Source organism: Numenius arquata, chromosome 5 (genome assembly GCF_964106895.1).
Source record: "Numenius arquata chromosome 5, bNumArq3.hap1.1, whole genome shotgun sequence".
Taxonomy (NCBI): Eukaryota; Metazoa; Chordata; class Aves; order Charadriiformes; family Scolopacidae; genus Numenius; species Numenius arquata.
In genome coordinates this window covers 34,215,114-34,240,189 of record NC_133580.1, presented here as the reverse complement: position 1 = coordinate 34,240,189, position 25,076 = coordinate 34,215,114, and the positions used below count along the sequence as shown (strand labels likewise).

General features: G+C 40.6%; 1 protein-coding gene across 1 annotated transcript; it reads left to right on the top strand.

The window, feature by feature from the left end:
• Nucleotides 1–23,629, top strand: LOC141464745 (melanopsin-like). The gene is made up of 10 exons (XM_074147835.1): nt 1–134; nt 2,443–2,576; nt 4,198–4,401; nt 4,833–5,004; nt 7,330–7,485; nt 8,646–8,753; nt 14,329–14,503; nt 16,914–17,000; nt 18,826–18,975; nt 23,240–23,629. Exons 1-10 carry the CDS (start codon nt 1–3, stop codon nt 23,627–23,629), a joined length of 1,710 nt encoding a protein of 569 aa, XP_074003936.1.
• Nucleotides 23,630–25,076: the final 1,447 nt, after the last annotated feature.

Here is a 25,076-nt window from a genome sequence, read left to right as displayed (position 1 = left end):
ATGGGCACCCAGCCACACCCTGTGACCAAGACAGAGGTCCCTGACCATGTTCTTTATACTGTAGGAACATGTGTGCTCATTATTGGCTCCATTGGCATCATCGGAAACCTCCTAGTTCTCTACGCGTTTTACAGGTACAAAAATTCCTTCTGTGGTTAGTCTGATTGGCCTTGAGTTTCACCTGTGCCTGTGTGCAAATGTTCTGCATTGGCTTCCTCTTGGCTTAAATCTCCAAGCAAAGGCTGATGACATCAAAAGGGAGAAGGCAGCATAACCCCTGCCCCCCTGCATCACTGATAACCTCAGTGTTAATTCCTTGTGTTTTAAGGAACCAAAGAAAATGAGAAAACAAATACCATGTTCTATTAACAATTCTGCTGAAAAGTTTAAAGAAGAGTTTAATACTCTTAATGATAGAAACAGCAGACTTCTTCACTCGCCCCGTAGAATTTGCAGAAACACTTGACAAAAACTGACGCTCTTTCCAGCAGCCCAGATGTCCTGGAAGGACCAAGAAAACAATGCACTACATGAAATGAGCTTATGCCATCAGTGTATTCCCTGCTTCAGGCAGATCATAGGTTTTCTGTCAGTTTTGTGCCCTCTTGGCTTCTGAGAGTGCAATAGACAGCCAAAGCTACTGCAGCCAGAGCATGCAAAAATCTTATGGAAAAAGTAAATAGCCGCCTTCTATCCCACATTGTGATGCTGGATTTCAAAATCCTTCTTGCTCACTGCTTGCTGTCATCATGAATGTTGATGCAGCGGTGGTTTACAATGCTAGAAACACCGGTGGGGTTATGAACCAAGCGTTATTTTCCTATTCTTAAATGTTTAAGAGAAATAAATTAGTTTAGTCATTTTGAATAGCTGGCTTTTAACATGAGATAGAGGAGAAATTGAATTCCCTACAACTGAAGGTACGTTTGTGATTTTTGAAATGCAGCACAAGCTCTCAATTTTTCTTGAAATTTGCTTGTTTTAGCTGGTGTAATAAAAGCATTAAATTGTCAAAGTAGAAATAATCTCCATGGGAGACATTCCCATGCACCGGTGAAGGTGCGAGCTCTGCACCCCCTCTCACCCAGTTGTTGCAAGCAGTTATGAGACCCAAGATTTTGTTAGAATTGCAGAAGTATCAAGATGGCTTTCTCAATTTCCTTTTCAGTATTTCTTTATCAGCCTGAGGAAATTCATGTTAGCTGCAAATATTTTAAAGCACATCAGAGAGGTTTCAGTTTTTCAACTTTCTACACTGAAGGAGGCATTTGGAGGAAAATTAAAAATTATTTCAAACTATTGAGAATTACTGCATGCAGGTTCCAAGAACAAAGCTATTTATAAAATTTTGCTTCTTCCCCATGTCTCACAGAGTGCGTCAAGTCAGTTCTTCTTGTATTATATATACCTGACACTGTGAAAAGTCCTGAATTCAAACTCTAGGTATCAAAGCTCTCTACTTTGGCATGCAACCAATACAGTGGTTCACGTTGAGGGACTACTAGTTCAGCGTTACACCTTCTCAGTATATGCCTCGAAAGTGCCAGTTTTAAGGCAGACTTGGGTGAGCCGAACTCACAAATCAATTTAACTTTCATAGTGGGACATACTATTTATCAGAGCAACAAGGGCACATTCCACCAAATAATCCTGAGTAAAAGCGAGAGGTTCTTTATCACATTACCAGTATCTTTATTCCTCTTAGCCAGACCCAAGGGCAATATTGAATACCAGCTGAAAGTTTCCTAGGAGGTTGTAACTCCAGATATCCCTAAGAAGTGAGACTAAGTCAGGTGGTGAGATGTGGGGGAAAAAATCTGGAAGAGATGTGTTTTTTTTTTTCTTTGGTTAAAGTTTGCTTGCAGGCTGGCTGATGCTTTTAAACTCCTTGTTGCAGCATTTGATGTTGCCTGTTCACCTGCAGCTGAGTGGTTTTGTTATCTCTTGTGAGATGCGTATGAACAAACGTACTTTTTCGAATCTCTGTGCATGCTTTGCTTGTGCCATAGCACTTTGAAAAGGGCTATTTAGTTGGTGGTGACTTTTCAGGCCAGCAGCTTTTGAAAATTCATTAAAAACAGGTCCTTTGGCTCTGCAACCTGCTTCAGATCCTGGTCTTGTGCAGTGCAGGACACACACTTAGTGTTACTGCTCTTATAGGGAACTGCTCCTCTCCTAACAAATCCATATTTTTCATCACAGCTGGAATTCTCCTCAGTTTGAAGAGGAAACAATCCATTTTATCCCCCCTGCTATTGTCAGTCACCGATTTGAAATTACTGTATCTGTAGCTGCAGTAATTGACTGATGATTAGCAATTGATTGACTGTAAGTAACCACTGATTCCAGCCTGGGTAGTATTTGTTTATGCTAGTAGGCAAAGTTATAAAGTTAGCTGTTCACTTTGTCTATTTACAATCACATATTTCTCATGTTTTTAAGCAACAAGAAGCTGAGGACTCCCCAAAACTACTTTATAATGAATCTGGCGGTGAGCGACTTCCTGATGTCGGCTTCTCAGGCACCCATGTGCTTTGTCAACAGCTTGCACAGAGAGTGGATACTTGGAGATATAGGTACTTTTCAGCACTAAATCGTACCTCACCAGCTCACACTGTCTGCAGCCTATTTTAGCCATAACAATTTCAGCTTGTGCCGTGGCGACAGCAGTACAAGACTCTTGAGTGACAACCCAGGTTCTCGGCATCATCAGTCAGTATGATGGGATGTGTTTTGTTTTATAGGTTTGATTCTTTCATCTTATTTATTTTGGAGAGAAAGAAGTTAGCATCAACATGTAATAGTGTTACTGTTTAGCTTGTAAGGGCAGATGTTATGGATGAAGGTGGGTAGAAAAGTTTTAAGTCATAAATATTTTTTCTGTATTAGTTTAAGAGGGAGTTAATATTTTTATTTAGTAATGTATATTAATATCCATTAGCATACTTCTAGGAATCTCACATTTAATTAAGAGATTTAAATAATGACAGGCAGTTGAGGACTCTGCAAATTTAAGCTCATTTCTTTCCAACTGCAAGAAAGAAAAGGTGAGATGCAGGCTCAAATTGTAGCTGAAATGTGAGTATAGCAAGTTCCTCAGAAGGCTTGATACTCTGCTTGCTATCGCTCATCACATCATTGGGTGAAAATTTGCACCAAGTAGTGGTCGTGTATGTGTGGAGCAAGCCCAGAGACCGTGTATTATTTCGCAGCACAAAAGGGCTCTTCTTTAGTTTGAGGATGTTTTTAGTCTTGCTCATCCCCTTAGATAAAATCAGTGTAAATTATCATGCCACCACAATGAAGCAATTGATTTGGGTTCTGTGAGATTTGATCCTTAATTGCAGGTTACTTATAAAGACTTTAGAAGAAGTCCGCTTTGGGGTTGAATCTGATCTGGTGTTTTGATTGCCTCCCACTCCCAGTGGGCTGTTGTCTATAACCACATAGGGCGATGCAAGATCTCAAAAAATGAATGATCATTCAACAAAGGTTTCTGGATCATATTAGGGACAGTGTAACTCTACAAATTTTCATCTGCTAGCACAATGCCTGAATGTAAAAAGGGGAAAACCCTGTTTCATGTAAAACTGTCAGGCTTTTAAGAAGTGCTGCTATTAAATATAGGAGCTGGAGCTATGTTTTACAGCTCATCTTTTAGCCATCAAATTTAAACCACTTTTACATTTTTAAGCCACATAAACCAAAGTCATTTTTCAAAACATCCATCTGTCATTAGCAGACAGATGTCTGCTGCAGCCTGTTATGATCAATATATTCGGCAACAGTCCAGGAAAATGTAACTTTAATTAGATTGGATTTTCTTTGAGGCAGTTTTCCATTGACAAAAGGTTCCCAGTTGCTGCCCACAATGGGGAGTAGGACTTGTTAAACACATACATTTGTATTTTATTAATATTTGTGGGTTTTTGTAAATATATATTAATATATATTGTATAAAAATATATTAATATATTCTATATTAATATTATATATAATATTAATATATAATATTAATAAATATATATCTTAAATAATAAACAATTAATAATTATGAAATTGTGAGGCTAAGAAAATTTTTCTAATGGAAGACAAGTCCTGAGCCAGGAAAAAATGGGAAGTTTATCATGTTAGGCTCAGACAGAAAACATGCATCTGTTTTAAGAAAATCCCTGACATTGCCATTTTCTGCTTCAGGCTGTGACTTGTACGCTTTCTGTGGGGCACTCTTCGGAATAACCTCAATGATGACTTTATTAGCTATTTCTGTTGACCGCTACCTTGTGATCACTAAGCCCCTGCGATCCATACAGTGGACTTCAAAGAAACGCACCATTCAGATCATCGCTGTTGTATGGCTGTACTCGCTGGGATGGAGCGTGGCTCCACTCCTTGGGTGGAGTATGTTGTCTGCTCTCTATTTCTTCTAGTGTTCCCTGTGTGGTCTGTTTCAGCCTTGCTCGGGGTATTAAAAAAATGAGATTTTTTTAATAAGTTCTCTGGTGGATGTCTCGCCCGCACTTGACGGTTCGCTGTCGTACCATGTATCTGCACTTACTGCAGTGCAGATACCCTCCTCCTCCCTACCCCCAGGTGGTATTCAAGCAGAACAAATTGAAGATGGAGTCTTAGGTGTATCTCAGAGTCTGGCAGTCAGAACCTCCTCTCCATGTGTGCATTTGTATTCTTAGACCACACATTTGATACAGCATGCATAGCTCTTGGAAACTATATCTACAGTACGGGGTGTATTTTAATTGCTCAGTTGTTGGATGAGCAACTGTGCAAGCTCTGGGTGTATAAGTAAATAATGTATTCCATGTATTTCATAGGTTCCTATGTGCCTGAGGGCTTGATGATTTCCTGTACGTGGGACTATGTAACCTACTCCCCTGCAAACAGAAGTTACACCATGATTTTATGTTGCTGCGTGTTTTTTATTCCCCTGATAATAATATTCCATTGCTATTTATTTATGTTCCTGGCCATAAGACGTACCGGCAGGTAAGCAATGCAACTGAAATAAGTAAATCTCCGTTTTTGTGTAGTAAAAGATTTTCTCAATTTCTTTATCTGCAGAAAAATCTGAATCAAAAATTAATCTGAATTGAAATTGGAAATAAAGTGGCAGATCATTAATAGCTGTAACTGGAGAAATATTTTTGCCAATATAAAAACTGGAATGGATGTATGTAGTTTGGAGTAGGGAAAGAAGTCTCTGGTGGTTCTAATCTTAGCCCAGAGTGTGGTAATTAATAGTGTATGAGATAATTTGATAGTTTGGATTATTTGTATTTTAGATTTACAATACAAGGAACACAGTCCCTGTGCATTCCAGCACAGTTTTCAGCCCCAAGGGATGATAAATAGCATGTAGCAACAGGGGCATCATCTGCCTTTAAGCTGCTCTGTAAACATAAGAGTCTTCATATTTTTTGACAGTTTTATTTAAGGCAGGCATCCCAGAAAACCTTGTGGTTCACTCAAGCATCACAACTGCACGCACAATATCTGGCTATGCTTGTTAGGACACTTTTTTTTCCCCCAAAATTCTTGGTCTATATTTGAAATCACATATCAGCAGGGTATTAGATCTGTAAAGTAACTTCATTCAGTCATTTATTTTTCTCCTAATGAGCACATGACTTATCTTTGGTCTGATCCAACACCAGCTGGAGTTGTGAGTCCTTCCCACTGCTCTCAGTGTCATCAGCTCTGATGGCTTTTCTTTGTGCCTATCTGTAGGCACTTGTTGAAGTCATTTGGCTTCACAAGGCTAAATTCCATTTTTACAAGCATGTTGAGATGCATGCCTAAATTGGAGTTCCTACTAAGCTGTATTTTTGGCCTTAGTCTTGGTTTTTACTTGGGTTTTTTTTGATACCAAGCGAAGCAGCAAAGAATGCATCCTTAAAACACTGGTATCCTGTACACCCATGAAGGACGGCGGCCGCAAGATTTTTCTAGGCCTTTGCTGTGGTTTAACCCCAGCCAGCAGCTAAGCACCATACGGCCACTTGCTCACTCCTGGTGGGACGGGGGAGAGAGAATCAGAAGAGTAAAAGTCAGAAAAGTCGTGGGTTGAGATAAGAGCAGTTTAGTAATTGAAATAAAATAATAAAAATAATAACAAAAAAAAAAGTAATGAAAAGGAAAATAAAAAACAACAAAAAAAGATGAATAAAATTCAAGAAAAGACAAGTGATGCAAACGAAAAACTATTGCTTACCACCAAACAACCGATGCCCAGCTTGTACCCGAGCAACGGCCCTGCCCTGGCCAGCTTTCGCCCTAGCTTATGTATTAAGCATGATGTCATACGGTGTATGGAATATCCCTTTGGCCAGTTTGGGTCAGCTATCCTGGCTGTGTCCCCTCCCAACTTCTTGTACAGCCCCAGCCTCCTCGCTGGCAGGGCAGCTGAAAAAGTCCTTGACTTAGTGTAAACCGCTGCTTAGCAGCAACTAAAACATCTGTGTGTTATCAGCATTATTCTCATCCTAAACCCAAAACGCAGCACTTATACCAGCTACGAGGAAGAAAATTAACTCTATCCTAGCCAAAAGCAAGACAGCCTTTTGCTCACTAGTTCGGTAAACTCACTTCATGAGTGAAGTAAACTCACTTCATTTCACAACACTGATATGTAAAAAATGTTATTTCTGTGCTAAATTATATACAGTGCTAAACCATTTAAAACCACTTTTTTAATAAAGTGTTTATCTGATGTTAGAAGATAATTTCATTGGACATTTTTGGCAAAAACATTAGGACTGCCTGTTGTACTCACCCCTGAAAATACTCTTCTCCAGTGAATAAATCTGCAGGGAAGTAAAAATGTCCTTGTAAGCATTTGGGGCCATGTTTCTCAGAGTAGTCAGGGTATTCCAGCATATGTTACCTTGTGAGCTGGAATTTCTGCAAGGTGCTCCTCCCTTGAAAAGGAAAAGCCATCAGATTTGATTTTGCATCCTGCTGTGCCTTTACTTGCTCCACCTCAACGAGCAATTAAGGGCAAGGGGTACCAATTTTTCACCCTCCCAACTTGAAACCCTCCTTGTGTCAGGATAAGGAGATGGACATCCCATCCTGTAGCCCCAGGGGTTCTTCTGGCTCAGTCCCATATGCGTTCAAAGCTCAGACGAAACACATGGGACCATTTTACTACATTAATTACATCCTAGATTTTTAAAGATCAGAAGACAAAAGAATAGAGCAGGGAAAGATGAAATCTGCTTCATTTTGCCTATTGTTGAGAATGCATTAGAGATGTTGCACCTTGTTTTTTCACCCTCCTGCTGAGATATCTGTATTTTTTGATCCTCATAGAGATGTTCAAAAGCTGGGGTCCTGCAGCCGGAAATCCTATCTCTCTCAGTCCATGAAGAATGAATGGAAACTGGCAAAAATTGCTTTTGTGGTCATCATTGTGTTTGTCTTGTCCTGGTCTCCATATGCTTGTGTCACCTTGATTGCCTGGGCAGGGTAAGTGGAAACGTAATCCAAAGAGCATGGGTTATTCTGAAGTACGGACAGTACTGTCACCCATAAGAAACAGATCTCCATTTGGAATGAGTTTTAAATAGTTATTACACTAGAAACGATGTTGTTTTCTTTGATATATCTTTGTAGATAAAGCCAGGAAAGGGGTTGTCTATGTATTTTTAAACTATTATGACTTTTTAGCTACTTTTTGGGTACACATTGTTCCCCCCACACAGACACCTTTCTCTTGTGATACTTTATTTGAATTAATTGGAGGAGTTACCTCTTTTCTCTCCTAGCACCTGTTCTCTCAAGAGGTTTCCACCATATACTGCTGCCTCTGACAGAGGGCAGGAAAGAGGTTAAATTCCCAGATTCACCCCTGAGCTCCCTTCTTCCTCCAGACACTTTCTGTTCCCTAGGGACCTGTTGTCTTGACATTGCATGTTCTTGATTTCAAGGTCAGGCTGGCCGGGACTTTAAGCAACCTGATCTAGTGAAAGATGTCCCTGCCCATGGCGGGGGGGGTTGGACTAGCTGATCTTTAAAGGTCCCTTCTTACCCAAACCATTCTGTGATTCTATGATATTAATTTTGATTATCCTGTTCCAACATTGATCACACATGAGTGACTGTGGGTGGTTAAATTCAAGAGGACAATATTGGTTTCAGACCATTCTAGTCCTCTCTTCCTTCTACAGTGTTTGCAACTCAGTCGTTGACATCGATTACCGTGGAGCACAGATGTTGCTGCTGAAAGATTTTTAGGTTTTATTCTGGTTTCTTTTTTATCACCATTCCCTTTTCCCAGAGGGTCACAATGGGGATTGTTTGGTTTTTTGGTTTGTTTTGGGTTTTTTTGGATTTTTTTTGCCTAGTGTAGAAACAGGGAAGGTGATTCTTTGTGTTCCTGCTCATTCTCAAGTAGATAACTAATTACCTGCATGTCTCTCATCTTCTCCAAATGAATGAAACGAAGTACACGCTGTCAAATGCAAGCCTTTCATCTGAGCAAAGAATGCATTTGAATGAATTAACATTTCAGGGGTATCTCTTATCAAGAGATCACAGCACAAAAATGGTCAAAAAGAGTAATGTGTTTTAATAATTTAGTATTAATTCATGGCATAGCTGTGTGTAATGTTTTTGCTTTGTTTTAGTCGAGGCAACACCCTAACACCATATGCCAAATCTGTGCCAGCAGTTATTGCCAAAGCTTCTGCAATCTACAACCCCATCATATATGCAATAATTCACCCAAGATACAGGTACAGTAAACATATAGGTATGTGTATAACTGTACATGCAAATGTGTTTTTTACAATGAACGAGCTACCCCCATTGCCTCAGCCTTGCCCCATGCAATGCATGTTCCCACTCTGACCACCCCGTAGTGGGATCCAGGTGGTCAGACCCTGCACCGCATCCACCTGATGCAGGGCAGCCCAAACTGCACATGGAGCTCCAGACATAGCCTCAGGGGAGCAGTCCCTTCCTTCATCTTTCTTCCCCCTCACAACCCTGACAGGAGGAGGAGGAGATGCTCAGGGACATCTTTTGCCATATCAGGGATGGCTGCTAAAGAGCACTCTCCAGATAATGGGTTCCAACCGGCGAGGTTCAAAAGTAATATCTTCCTCAATTTAAGAAGCTATATATGCATACGTTCGAGGTTTGGTTTTCTGAAGCACTGAAGTTATTCTCTTCACATCAACTTCAGTACTAATGTAAACAAGTTGCTGGCATTTTCATAGAAGTTCTGAGAACTGTGGGAAGCCAGTAAGCCAGACAGAGCTCCCTGCAAATGAGAAAGTTTTTCAAATATGCTGAAAATACTCCTTTTTCATTAGCAGGCTTGCTAACTTTGATCAACAAATATTTGCCTTCAAAAAACAAAGCAGATGCTTCTGAAATACTCTGTGCAAAAAAGTCTCTTCTGAAGGCTGTTTTCATATTTGTTGCCTTTAGTTGTTTCAGGGAAAAAAATTTCCATTCTTTCCCTTTTCCAAAAATATTAGCTTTGATTTAAAAAAAAGGAAAAACTTTTATACTACACTAATGGGGTTCAATGGGCAAAATGTAATGTTGATTATTTCTCTGAAACACTTCAATTTTTTTTTTCAGATTTGAAAGATTTCTTAACCTATGCCTTCATGAGCAAACTATACTATATTTCAATTCTAGTTATAATTACAGATATCAATTACTGTATGTTTTAAAACAGAACACTGTGCCAACCCAGCACAATTTCACTAACAAATACTCAAACACTGTTCAGTCTCAATAAACTGCATGGTTAGCCAGCTTTTCTTGCCTTTTATTTCCTTCTCAAGTCTCTCACAGCTGGTGAATGTGTTTCTGAGCTGAAAGGTATGAATTATGCTTTTTATCCAGGCCCTCTGACTGCAATAAGGTAAGGGATAGAGAGCATAAAGATAACTTGTTCCCACAGAGTAGATGATTAGAAAAGTAACAATGCATTGTAAAAAAAGATTTCTATACTGTTGCTTTGATAGGAAACCTACAAGATTATGTGAATAGAATGACAATTTTGCATACCATAAAAGACACTCTTCCAAAGAATCAGAAACTTCCCTTTGCAGAAGAAGGTCCACTAAAACCCCCTTTAATAACTTCTCTGGAGCACTCTAGTTGGTCTCCAGAGACCAGCTCAGCAGTCCCCAACATTTAGGGAAAGCAGGAGAAGGAATCATCTTGCATTTCAGAAAGATCATCTGCTCTTTGAGCTAGCTAGGACTGGAGGCATACATAGTATGGAGACATCAAAAATTATTATGTCTTCAGCCATGTGGTCCTAAAAGGACTTACAACATACTTTTGCAAGGGAATAAGCTGGCGCAGTGTTCTGCTGAATGGTTTCAAACAAGGATAAACTTACCCTACATTTATTTCCCAGACCCTATGCAAGCCAGAACTTCTTTTCTTGAAGTCAATGTTTTACTTAGAAATGTCCTCCCAGCTTCAGCTGAGAAACATGTACTGGCTACTGGCAAAGTAACTCACTTCTGTTAAAACTTCTAAAACACTTGGTTTCCAAAAATCCAGCAAAAATTGGTTTTGGGGGTTTGTTTTTTGAGTTTTTTGTTTGTTTAATGTAAGGAAAGGGATACAAATCTACTGTGTTCTCTGCCCTATCTCCAGCCTTAGGTGGGTTCCTAAATATATTCTTTTCACCTTTATGACTCACAGCAGTGTACTCAGAAGCAGCTATACCTCACATAGAAGATACAGCTTGGAGCCTGCAATTTCCTCCTGTAGCTGTACACAATGTGGTTTTGAAACGCTGGCAGTGAAAAACACTTTATCATATAAAAGGAGAAATTCTTGTAACAGAACTGTTATTCAGTGTATTTCGAGATTTTTCTGCATGTCTATCACAAAGGGATGCTGTATCAAAAGTTCAGATGAAACATGGGGATGCTGTGCTGATAAATGTATAAATGCCACTAGATGGCAGGGTCAGACATTGGTATGAGGTTTGTCTCACCTATGAAGAGGAAAAGTTGCTAGGTTATATTGCCTGAAAACTAGGATTTGGGAGCTGGAAAGAGAATTCATTGTTTTGAATGTCTCATGAGTGAAGTTGTGTGAGAACAGTTAAAGCTCCTCAGAAGGCTGGTAGAAATATACCCAGAAATGGTGAAAACATGTATTTTGTTTGAAAACATCTGCGATCATAACTAACATGGTTTTGCATCCTCCAAAAACCTGAGTCCTTCTTAGTTTTTGAAGACTGTAGAGTATTTCAGTTCATAGTAAGAGCATGACTACTCTCCAAGGGCTTGCAGAAGTTCAATAAGAAGATTTGCATGGCTGGCTGGCACAGTATGAATCTGGTATTTTTTTCTGACCCAAAGCTGTTGCGTTCAGTGACTCCTTATGTCATTTTTGCAAGGTCAAGAGAATGTTTTCAAAGCACATACTATATAGTGAACTTCTTCAATTAATGTTTTTTCCTACCAGCATGAGTTTTCCAAGTAGACTGTGTTAGGAAAAAGGCTGGACTCCACAACAGGATTTCAGAGACTCTCTTAAACTAGATCAGGGAGGGGGGAGGTTCCTGCTTCTTAATTTGTATTTCTAGACATATCAACAAGATGTGTGTTTATGCAGTTGTTTTGAAGACATTTTATACACTTGGGCATCATCCAGTCAGGAAAAATGTGTCCCTTGAGATGAACCAAGCATGCAGTTTTGAAACTGAAAAAGCAGCTACAATACTCCAAAAAGTTAGTTGGTGAAAACATGTTGGCAAGACCAATTTTGCTTGAACAGTGAATGATGAATATGTATGTAAAGATCAGCATTTCTGGATAATTTCCATATCTTCTAATAATTCACATTATGCTTTCAAAGTCATTTATACAGTGATGGATAATGGGGCAGTCTGTTCACGCCCAAGAATTAAGGCTTTGTGGGAGAATGAATTGCCATTTTGTATTGCAACTACTGAACTGGGTTAAATCTAAATTCTTTTCCAAGCCTTTCTAGAAAGAGGCACCTAGAAATCAGAATCTAAAGAGTTCTGATGTGGCTCAAACTGATGATGTAATGCTACCAAAGTTGCTTTTTTTTTGCACAGAGAATTGCTGTTGCTGCATCTTAACACCCCAACAAATCACACAAGTCTTTTTGTAGGGTTTTCTTACCTTAATCAATGAAAAAAGCACATTACAATGAGTGTAACTGAAAATGTAATAGTGACTTTTGTGCTAGCGTTTGGCGTTTAAGAACTCGTCTGAGAGGTTGTCATATACCCTCTTGCTTGCCCACTCCCCACCAGCATGAAGGAAAAAAACACTTCTTTCCCTGACAGGTATCACTGGAAGTAAAAAATGGGAGTGAGTAAAAAAATATATACAAAGTTTTAATTAATTAAATGCTGGTTTGTGGCGACCAAATAATCACAAATAATCTCGATTTGCAATATTTTCTCAAGAAGTAGTTTGCAATTTATTACATATTTGACTTTGGGTGACTTTTATTTTAGAGGATTATAAAAATACCATTAAATAAGCACCTCAGGTTTATACCTATTTTGTATTTATGTACAGTATTAAAACTCCCTTCAAAATCTGTACTTTCTTCTCAGCCCACAAAATGTCCCTCAACAGTCCTCCCAAATACTTGTAAAATTGAAACTCTGGTCCCTCAAGACATCAAAAATGTTCTTATGTTGTCCTTGAATTTTCACCATCAGACATACATTTCCTGAAACTCCAGTGTGAGGAGGTCTCTGCATGAAATCCCACTTAATAAGCAGGAGGGTATGTTTTACACCAACTTCAAGTTGTAGTTTAGAGCCCCAGGTAGGCTGTGACAGACATCAAAAGCTACGTCTATGTCTGAGGGAAGTGGTTCAGCTTCCCATCTGGGGAAAAAGCTGGCAGCTGCTTTTTCAGCACCAGCCTGAGATTTTCCACAAAAATTAACTTCTGGGGGCTTGGCATTTTCTTGTGTTCTGTAAATCCTTGCTGATTCTTAAAACTTTTTATTTTCTGCACAACGTCAGCTCTTTTTTATTTTAAATCCAGAACTATGGGGGCAGCCTCCTGCACCCCAAGCAGCTTGGTGGGGCTCTGCCAGCTCACAGGCAGGAATCTCAGCAGAATCAGGAATGCTGGTGTGGGCAGAAAGCCTTCTTCAGTCCTTTTCTACTCTGTAGGCACAGAGCTCCTTGTTCAGTTGCCTCTGAAGTTAAAGACATGTAGAAGTCTGGTATACTGAGAGTGCTGATGATGCTAAATACTGTGGTTTGGTGGTGGTGAGGTGTTTTGTTTTGGGTTTTGGTTTTGGGTTGGTTTTTTTTTTTGTATTGGCAAACTAGTGATCTCTGAGACTTTAACATGCGTGATCTTTTCTGAGAGTATAAATTATGATTTGTATGTTCTAGTTATTCAACAAACCTGGTAACTATAGAAGCAAAGACTTTACAATATACACCCACTTGGCTTGCATCTCAGTGTAAAGTCAATATACTGCCATCCTCCCCTGATCCATAAGTCCCGCGTATCAGTGGTTTTCCATATGCCTTGTTGCTGCCTCACTTCTTGACCTGTTTATTTAGCTTTGTGCCAGTATTAGCTTCATCTGTTGGGCTGAAATAATGGGTTGGGAGTCACTGAGGAAGGTGTTATACCAACTGCATCGCCCTGCCAGTCCTTGGTGGCAGTGAAGATCTTTCCGCAGCTGGCATTCTGCAGGGGAGGCTTATGGGCTCTTCTGCTCCATGCGGGGCTAGGGCTGGGGCCAGGAGGAATATACTCATACAACCATTACTGAGATTTTTGTTTAATGAATAAGGCAGGTTTTAAGTTCTTTGGGGCCTACGTTATCCTTCTCTTCTATGCTTGTACGGAGTGTTAATTTCCAATAGGAGTTTACAGGAGCTGTCACAATACAAATAAACAGTAATATCTGATTCTTCTGACCCTCTCCTCTTTCCTTTTTTCCACTCTTCCTGTGCCTTTGCACAGAGAAGGCCTTCATACCAGCTAACCTGAAAGTTTTCTGGTTAACTTTTTATTAAATCAGAAGCAATCATGCTTTTCAAGATATTGTCAGATCTTACTACTTATCCATGCAGCTCTTCCAGGCGTGTTTTGATTCAAGGCCCAGAAGCCACCTGCTATTTTCCTTTCAGCCTGTTGAGTAGTTTCCACTAGATGTACCATGCTGTTCCCATGTCATCTTTAAGACCTCCTCAATCAAAACAGAAGCTGTGATGAGGTTATGGAAAGAGATGGTATTTTCACCACAGGATTTTCAAAGCTGCCTCGTCAATGTGCCTTTTTTTTTTTTTCTTCTCCTGTTTTCCTTCAGAAAAACCATCCACAATGCTGTCCCTTGCTTGAGGTTCCTAATACGAATATCGAAGAACGACCTCCTGAGAGGCTCCATAAATGAATCATCATTCAGGACCTCTCTCTCTAGCCATCAATCTCTTGCTGGCAGGACCAAGAGCACTTGTGTTTCGTCAGTTTCCACTGGAGAAGCTGTAAGTTTTTTATCGTTTCCATGAAGGAAAGTGAGTATAATGTTCCCCTGACTCCCAAAATTAGTGAGTCTATAAATACATATTCAAAATTAGAGAATGGAAAAGAAGGAAGGGGGGGTAGCTAAATTTTTTTAGGTTGTATGAGGTCATTTCTGCAAAGCCTTTCTGGGACTTTCATGCATTATGATTTCTGATCAGCAAAAGCATCCAGGCCATCATATCTGCATGACTCAGAGGCTTACTGAGACCGTGGATATTTGGGGTAAGTCTTTAACGTGAATTAGAAAGAGCCATTGTCAGGCACTCCCCATTTCATCAACCCTTTGCTACATAATCCAGTATCTGGTGAGGCTGGAGGACAGGAAAACCATTTCCATCCAAAGTTTTCTGACCTATCCAATAGCTGTTTTATTGTTTTAAAGGAAGTCCATTTTCTGTAGACAGGGAACTTTTTTATTTGTTTCCCTGGATTTTAACTGTGAGGGGTGGAAGTTTCCCACACCTGGAGTTGGTGGGGTGTTTTGCAAGCAGCGTACCCCAAGTCCCTGTAAGGCTAGCAGTGGGGCTGAATCGTAGTCTGAAGAAGGAGTTGCCTATAGCCTGGTGGGTTTCTCTGCTGAATAGTCACAGGTTAGAAACTCAGGATGTGTAACCTGTTGGTTTGGGTTGCATTAGAGGTGGAAAAGGTGGAGTGAGCCCTTTCCCTCCTTCCCAACCAAGCAGAATTAAACAGAAACCAGGTCTCATAACAATAGGATTGAGGGAGTTAGAAATAAAAAGATCCCTTGGGGTTCTTCCCAGCCCCTCTTGGCATGACCTTGGCTGCCTCTGTAAGTCACAAGAAGATGGCCTTGCTCACAGAGGTGCTGGGGAGGCAGCTCCCAGGGAAGGATGGTGGCCGCAGCAGGGACTGGGCTGGTGTTGGACCTCTCAAACAGCTTGGGAGGTCCAAGGTGGGGACCTGCACCACTCAGCACTCACCTTGGGCGTATGATACCTCCGAGAGCGATGGCTGCAGTCCTTCCACGAAGATGTAAATCACTGTGACGGGCTGAGCGGCAAGCTCATGGCTCTCCCCTTGAGCCAGGTGGCAGAGGTCTGAGAAAGGACAGGGCTCGGTTACTTGCGTGCTGTACCCTTCAGGCTGCTGCTTTCAGGGTGCTGTTGCCAAGAGCTATGTTTCAGTGAAATCATAACTTTGTATTTTTGGAAAGACTGGGGTCCTTGGTTTGGAAATGGGCCTAGGACCACCAGGAAAACCAGCATGAGGAGTGCACCATTCTCGAGCAATGTAATTTTGCACTGAAGTTTCTGCTGGTTCCTTTCAGATAACAGCACCAGGGAGATTTCTGGACTCTTTCATGGCAGACAGGCAGTAAACACACCTGAGCAAAAAACTGTACTATTCACTGGGAAACCAGGCAGCCCCAGTCAATGCTAGCATGGTGCCCAGGGTGCTGACAAGAAATTCAGGCCTTCTGGCTGTGAAATCAAAAAGCAGAACTAAAAATCCACTTGAAGGGAAGGCTCACTGCCTAATGAAAAAAAATCTGACCTATTACAAGACAGGCTACTTTGCAGTCCATCCTGCTGCCTCTCATGCACAGTAACCATACAGTTGCATCAGGTAGACTTCCAGTTAAAATGATTAATTGCACACTACTGGGTAGCCTCAGCTGTACAGCTTGTGAAGTTGTGAACTGTTCGTGGACGGGGATCCTCTTCCACTTTGTGACTGTATATCACGTATCCCAGCAGCATTTCCTGCTGTCACGAAACAGCCTGCAGGTTAATGTATTACAGACAAATAATAATGATGATAATTAAAGATCATGTAATCACTTAAATGGGGTGTGGTTCGTCATTCAAAACTAGCAGGTGTTTAAATACCATGAAGTGGACAAGCTACTTCTCAGGAGAGACCTGGTCTAGAATTGAGAAACTTTTTCTCTAGTGTTTCATAAAATGTCTACCATAAAATTTCTTTTAAATTAAAACAATAAATAGAAGAGTGAAAGGCCTCTCTTAGCCTAGGCAAAGCCTTTTTTAGCAGACTGTTGTTCAGATTTGAGTTCAAGTGAATTTGAAGTGTGCGATTGGACTCTTGTGGAGTGTGACACTACTGTACCACACCACAGAGCATGAGGCCCCCCAAATTTGCTTGCCTGGGCTCTCATAGTCTTCAGGGCATGGGGAGCACTTTCATGTTTACCTCGTTGCTGCTATATTAGGGCAAAAAACCTCAATGAGATAGGAAAAAAAAAAAAAAAAAGAGTGACTCACTTTGTATGGGCTATGAAATTTAGCATTTGTCTTGTCTTTTGAATATGTAAATAAATGCATAAATATTTCTGTTGCAATGTAAATGAAAATGAGATAATCTATCCTGCTGATTTAATTCCATTCACAGACCACTGGTTACACAATGATGCATGAGGGTACCGACTGTGATGATTTCATGAACTGTAAAATACCCAGATCATCCTTGCAGTATGAGGTTAGTATATGTAACATGCCAATATCCTATCCAAAAAAAAAAAAAAAAGAGTGTATTTTGTTTGGGATTGCTTAACAGCTTGAACAAACAGAGCATCCACACATGCCTGTATCTCTCTTGAGATCATGGGGACTACTTGTCTGCTTACACTTGTGCTTCATTCACTGGTTGTAGATAGCACGTGTAGTGACATGGAAGTGTGCTGACGTTAAAACAGGGAGGGTCCTCATTTACTTATTTCCAACCTTTTTTGCCCCTTTAACTTGATTATCTCCCCATTAATCCTTGACTTGATTATCTCCCCATTAATCCTTTGTTTGATGTCATATTAGGTAATTTCTGCTGGATCACCTAACCTGATCCAAGAAGCTTTCTGTTCTCCACTCTTGTTCTTGACTACTTGGTTTTGGTTAATTAGGGGTAGCACGTTATTGTGTGTGCGTGGTTGCGGTTGCTGCTTAGAGGCGGGATAATGTGGATCAGAGACTTCAGCCTTTGGCACAACTTTGTCTTAGGAGTCTCCAATAAAACACCTGCTGTTAGCTATGTGTGGCACCATGTTGTGATGAGTTGACACAGCCAAAGGTAATTGTTCTTGGGGCGAGTGACAGCTCAGTGCAGCTGTACAGATTTTAGCTGAAACAGCAGCTGCTGGAATAAACACTAAGCTCAATGACTCTCTCATGACAGCAGCACCGAGTGAAATTTTGGAATGCTCCAATAAAGTATTAATGGGCAGGAATGACACCAGAAATACTGTAAAAGATGCAGCTGTTGCCACCAATGCTTTCCTCTGTGTCTTGTACACGTTAATGTAGGGAGCCAACATATTTGTCAGTCACATACAGTTGTATTTACAGTTTGGTGCTACAAGGGAGGAGAAATAAACAGGTGGCAAGACATAGATGTGTGAGCAAGGTGATGCAGTGGAATTATGCACTAGCTTCCCGCTTGTGTGGAGCCCTATCTATCTATCTATCTATCTATCTCTAAAAGCTGGTGTGGAAAATAGTGGAACGATCTCATCACTGATACTCAATGAAAAAGTCACCACAAAGTTAGGGGCAATGGATGACCTCTGCCCAAGCCTGTAAATAGAACAGCCTGGTTGCAGTGTCACAATTGTGCTCCATTACTGGCATGCTCTTGGAAAATTAGTGTAGAATCCACCGATTGCCTCCCATCCCTGGAAGTGTTCAAGGCCAGGCTGGATGGGGCTTTGAGCAACCTGCTCTAGTGGAGGTGTCCCTGCCCATGGCAGGGGGGTTGGAACTAGATGGTCTTTAAGGTCGCTTCCAACTCTAACCATTCTATGATTCTATGATCCACTGATGACGGTTCAGAAAAGAAGCAAGCTCATGGGGCTTGAGAAGCCCTGGGTGTTCTGGGTGTCCAGCTGGGATGTATACAAATGTGGGTTTGCACCTGTGCACACCCATGGTTTTGTACCAGCTGATGGTCATACAGAATGCCATAAGCCATATTAAACACATTGGTTGTACCTGCTACCATCTTTAGACTTCAGGTGCTATGCAGCCAAAAGCATTGCACAGGCAATGAGCTAAAAAAGGCTGAAAAACATCCTAGTGAAAAGAGATTAAGTAATTTTTCATCTTTTCAAAGATTTTTTTTGTTCAGAAAAATAGTCCAGGGCAAGTGACAAGATTAAAAATCAAGCCTCTCCCCAGGGGAATTTTGAGTGTGAGACCTGCGTTAGAGCAGCTTAACTTTTCTCTAAGTGTAGATGGTTTCTGCTAGATTATGAGAACTTCTAGAATTTGAGAAAGGATGTAACTGTGTGAAATCCTTCATCATTTATGATTAGACCTGGAGCGATGTAGAGCTTGACCCTGTAGAACCAGCCCATAAGAAACTGCAGCCTCGACGAAGTCATTCCTTTTCAACAAGTGTGAAACAGGAGAAGAGAGACCAGCTCCCAAAGACCTACAGCTGTGATGCAGCATCTGCAGAAAAGGTAAGGAAAAAAGTCTCTGCTGGGGACTTGACACTTTCCTGTTAATCTTGCTACAGTATGTTATCTCTGGAATAATAATTCAGCCTTCATACTGATCTCTTTCATCTGTAGGCTTTATTTGTACTGATTCTGATGTCATTTTCAGCTTTGCTGTCATTTCTTATCCTTTGGTGATTAACAAAAATGTCAATAATGCCGTATTAACTTTTTTCACTGATATGTTGCCTGGTTTTGGAAATCCAGCATGAGTTCATAGCTCTAAAGCTGCATTAAAGCACAGTCAATAGCATCAAATGTAAGAAGAAGTTGTCTTCTTTGCCTCTTTGCATGTGTATCTATCCGAGCTCTGGTTCCTTCCATCCTGACCCTCGTGTCTATGTTCTGACAGCCTCCTCTTATTACAAAATCAGGGCTGCAAACCAGAGTTCGACATAATAGAAGCCACCCTTCTTCCTCTTTTCAGTGTACATTAAAATGTTTTATTTTTGTTGAGGGGGAAGACGAGAAAGAAACTCCCATTTCTCCCTAAGGGTGGGAGAGTCTGGCAGCTGCCACCCTTCCCTCACTGAAAGAGGAGACGGTGAGTACTCAGCGCATCTTCTGCAGATGCATCACACTCATTGCCCAAACCGATGAGGTTTGGTGTCATGCAGTTGAGGAGCACCCCATTCCCTAAGGGAATGCTGAGGATGGGAGCAGTAAGTCACCATGAGTCAGCTTCTGCCAGAACCGTAACCTCAGTTTCAAAACGAGTATTTGTATGGGTGGCGCGATGTCAAGCATATATCAGTGTGGCATTTTCGAGAAAAGGCAGGACTTGCAATCCCCTGTGTGTGGCTGGACTGAGTAGCACCTGCTTTTTGATGGAGGCAGTCTTTCATGGAGTTACTCTAGTGTGTGTAAGCAAACACCCGCACCTTGGGCAGCTACAGCATCTGGTTCTGTCCACTGTGCTCCCCTCCAGCTCTGAGGCTAACTGCCTAGAGAGAGTGTAGTTTAAAGCAGGAGCTGCTCTGGAAATTTCCAGCTGAGGACCCCATTCCTGCATGCGTCTGCTCTGTCTTCTTTCATGTGTCTCCTTAAGATGAAGTCCTCTGAAACGTTGGTCTTTTCCTATAACTAATAAGTTGTGAATATAGTTTCCTATAACTAATAAGTTGTGAATAATATTGATGGAAAAAAAACAGCTTAAAATGTGGGGGCAGGCAACATGGGCTCAAATCTACTGCCCACCTCCACTGCCCTCCATCAGTGTGTCCAAGGTTGTAGGCAACTGGCAAAGACAAGAGATTGTCTCCAGGTGCTGGAGAACCACTGGCTTTCAGTTTCACAAGGAAGTAGAAGGAAAATAAATCCTGGTGGTTGCATAAAAGAATTCATTACTACAATAAATATTTCTGTATTCTGTAATGTAGTAGCTGTGTAGCCCACAAAAAGGCTCAGACACACTACTTTGTCTTTGAAAGACCTGTGTTGGATTATTTTGATAAATAACCTTTAAATGGAGTACCTTCATGCTGAGGCTTTCAGTGGTGTTCACTGAGATGTGTGGAGTTTATTTACATTGAATAATCAAAGCCTCATTTGCTTTTCTCAGTATTTTCAGCAAAGATTTCTGTGTGGTGTGAAGCTCCTTTGTGTGCTAGCTAAATGCATGAATATTCATTCTATCAGAGTAAATATTTATTTGTCAAGCTCAATCAGAGTGTTTCACCATAAGGCCACCCATTTACCAAAAGCCCAACCAACCCTAAAGAAACCCCACTGCATTTTTAAATATTTATTTTAAGGTTCAAATAGCGTTACTGGATTGCCTATGACTGAATTCCAGTTATGGCACTTCTAAAAGTGCCCACTTATGGAAATGTAAGTGTGAATTTGGTAAAGAGCCACCTGAATTTTTGATTTAACAAAATATGATGATTTTTTTTTAGGAAAAGTATCTTACACTTCCTTCACTTTCTTTAAGTAGATGATCTCACCAACATCTAAAAAATTGATGTACCTCTAAATTCTTTTCACAGACTGACATCAGATCACCTTAATGCACAGTTGCAGATGGGTTGACAAAAGAGGAGAGTCATCCCTCAAGTGAAAGTAAAAACGCTGCTCAGTAACCTGGGCTTGGTGCTTACCAGAGCATAAAAATGCACAGGGCTGTTTTCTGTGCTGCCACAAAGATATGATCCAGCCCCGTGACTTATTGCTGTTAGTTAGGATGGTAACAGGCTTGATGGACTGACACCTGGAAACCTGGCATGGCAGTGAAGGGGCCTTTATAGAAGCATTAAAATGCAGGCACGCGTTGTGAGGATAAGATAGGTTTGGATACTTGATTTCAAAGGAGAGTTGCCAAGTGTGCTTTCTGCATCCAGGTTTTGTGTCAAGCAAGGAATTACCCAGCGAGAAAAATATTAAAAAAACTTTGGAAGCGGTGTCCAGCCCACAAGCCATATCCAAAAGAAACCTGTCCTTCTGCTATGATGAAAACAGCACTTGAAGCAGGGAGGAGTGGTTTTAGTTTTGGGGCTTTTTCATTCTATTTTTATTGTTGGTTTGGAAGAACAGACTTTTCTTCTCTGTCACTTTTTTTTAGCACATTGTGCTTCCCTCCATTTGGGTAGGTACAGTGGCTGGAGAAATCGTTGTCTATAGGGATTAGTAAATGATTCCTGCTTGTGGAGCAGAATTACATTATGCTGCAGTATGTACCAATAACTAATTTTAAACCCAGACTGGCAGAGATGGGGGGAAGAGAAAGAGACCAAAAATTCTGGGGTTGTTCTTTTTTAAAAAAAAAAAAACAACCCCAAATTGAGTGAAAAAAACCAAAGTATTTGGTTTTCTGTCTCTAAAATCAGACATATTCTGACAGAACTACTTGCTCAGACTGGGGAGATGACTCCTAAAAAAAACCAAAACAAACCAAAAACAACCAAAAAAAACCCCCCAAAGCCCTTCCCTTTCTGATATAAGGAACCATTTGTCAGTATAAAGGCAGTGTCACAGGCCATGGACTAGGTGGAGATAAAGGGGGCCAAGATTACAGTCCCTGCTGGGCTCTAATCATGCTAGAAATTGATCTAACATTTTTAAAAGATGTTTCAGCCCCAAACCTCTATAAATCATGGGAATTACATGCCTGAACACTTCAAGACGACTAAAGTTGAATTCATGAGGATTATGACTGGAACAGGAATATCTACAATAGAGGAAAAAAATTTACAAAACTATTATGGGTAGCTGAAACTATGGAGAGACTCTGTAGCTAATTAACACACTTTACAATCATATTTAGAGAAATAAACAGAACTATGGTACTGAAAGATGTTTTATAACACTTTGGTTAAAGCTTAGTCATATTCTGAATTCCATTAGGCTTCATGTGAATACACATAATAATGAAGTAAAAACTGCATTTTACTTTAAATGTTGATTTTCGCCAGGAAGGAGGGACTTCTAACTTCACTCTATATCTGATTTTATAACCTTATCTGATTTTTATAATCTGAACTGTCATTTTCTAAAGCAAGCCAAAATTTATCACTCATGCCTTCCATTGCTGGTGTATTAACTAACATGTTCAAACTTTACTTAGTTTACTCTGGTTTTGCATATTGTGCACAAAGCATTATGGAAACGTGACAGGGGAGTTGCCATCAGAGCCAAGTTAGGAATTAGAGTTCTCTCAAAACAGGCAGATGAAAAACGGTTAGCAAAGCAAAATCACAGTCACTGTTTTTCCCTTCTTTGTTGGTGGAAGTACTGTCCAATGTATGAATGCGATCCCCTAGCTGCCCCAAGGCAGTGCCAGGAACCATTTGGAGACACCATGATAGAGATTGTCACAAGAAACTTTAGGCAAATAAAAAATATAGTATGCTTGAGGCTTATCTGAGATCTCTTTCATATGAGAGAGAGAAGTACAATTATCCAGTACCTTGAGACGTGTTAAAAACGGACAAATAAGTCAGATATAGGAATGGGCTTTTCTCTTCTTCTCTTTTTTTTTTTTTTTTTTTTTTTTTTCCTTTTTGGTCTCTGCTGATATTTGAGCACGTCTTCTTTTGCTTCATTTAACATCTGGCTTTCCAAGCTGTAGATGTTAACACTTCATGATTTTTCTCTCTTTCTAGTCGAAGGTTCAAGTGCTTAGAAAATATGACTGGTGACTCAAATAGCCACGAGTGGTAATTAATTTCAAATACTGGTTTCAATAGTCATATGCTGTATGACAACACTAAAGCTTATGTCTCCGTTCTAGGTTTCCCTCTCCTCCAGCTGCTTGGAGAAGGTGCTTGGGCGGTCAGTCCTGTGCAATCCCCCAGCAATGCTCGTGACCAGCTCCCTAAGAGCAGCTTCTCTGCCTGTGGGTTTGAATAGCAGCAGTGTCAGCAGAGCAGAAGACCCGGACACTTCACAGATGGCAACACAAGGAAGTCAAGCTAATGGACTCCTGGGTTCTATCATTAGCAATACAGTCCCTCGCATCATCATCATCCCTACCTCAGAGACCAACCTATTTCGAGAGGAACTAGAAGAGGAAGATACTGAATTATTCCACTTTCATGACAAAAAGGGCAATCTGCTGGACTTGGAAGGGCTTAGCTCGTCCACGGAATTCCTTGAAGCTGTTGAGAAATTTCTGTCGTAGGTTTGTCAAAAGAAAACTTTCCGGTAATTTTTTTTTTGGCATCTTCTCCACTTAAATATACCAAATAACCAAAGCCTTGTAGGTTAGATATCAGACTTTTTGTATGTTTATATGGTAGTCACTAGGCAGCCTTCAGATTTATCTTTGTCCAGACCAGCTCAGGCATGGGAACAGGCTTTCTTTCAGATTGTGCTGCAGGAAATGAGCAGTGGAAGATCTGGCAGCGTGATCAAGCAGCATCGGTTGAGTCGGCCACATGCTTCATGGGGCCCTGATTTGTAACCACAGATGGAGGTGCCAGCAGAAGGAAAAATGACTGAGCGAGAACAGGAGCAGCTGCTCAGTGTTTCTGCTACCTGTGCATGAAACAGCATTCCTGTTTTGGCAGCTCTCTTCTGGACAGTGATGGGAAGCGCCATGAGACCACAGCTTCCACCAGCCCCAGCAGTAATGCGGACAGCTAGATAATTGGAAATACCTTTTAATCAAATTATTTTCAGCATTGCTTTTGGTTTTCTTTTCTTTTCTTTTCTTTTCTTTTCTTTTCTTTTCTTTTCTTTTCTTTTCTTTTCTTTTTAAATAGGCAGCTTGCTAAACATAAATAAACAAACTAATGGTGTAACTGGGAAGTGACTGCTTGCTTTTAAAATTAGTGCTAGAAGTCTGAATTTTATCTCAGTATTAGTATGATCACTTGAATGTTGAAATGCAAGGTGCTATGTGCTAAAACACACATTACTGCCTGTAGAAGCATTTAGAGCACCTTCAGAGTTACAGTCTTGATTAAATATGTATGGATCCTAATGAGTCTGTGACTAAAAGGGTGAACATTCACAGCTGGCTTGACAAGTCATTGATAAAAGTAAAGCCTTGGCTGCTATACATTCACTTGTCTCTTCAGAGGAGATACTTTTCCTCTCCTCCTCTAAAATGACCAAGCAGATACCGTCTTCTACAAGTCATTTACCAGAGGCCTTCAGAGCAGGTAAAACATCATCCCAGGGAGAAAACTCCACTGTACTGTGGTGTTTGCTACCAGATCTGCAGTCGCATCATCATCTGTGATTACTGATTGTGCTTATTGTATCTGTGCTTCACATTATGGCTCAGGCTCACAAGACCCTCCCAGCATTTTATTCCTAAATGCATTCTTCCTTTCGTTACTCATTTTCCCTTTTCATAACATGTTCCCCACATCCTCCCTTTCAGTCTCTGACTTTCAAATGTAGACAGCAAGTCAAACTACATTGTTCTCCCCATAATATCAGTGTATCTTAGTAGAAAGCAGGCATTTCTCTGGATATAATAGCGCAAATATTTGGTCCAGTGAGTCTAGTAGCATTCAGACTGTGATTCTGTGATTCAGATATCCAACGAGAGAGTGGGAGTTTATGTTCATAGTCTCAGTTTATCCCCTTGACTGCATCGTACACTGTACAGAGACCAC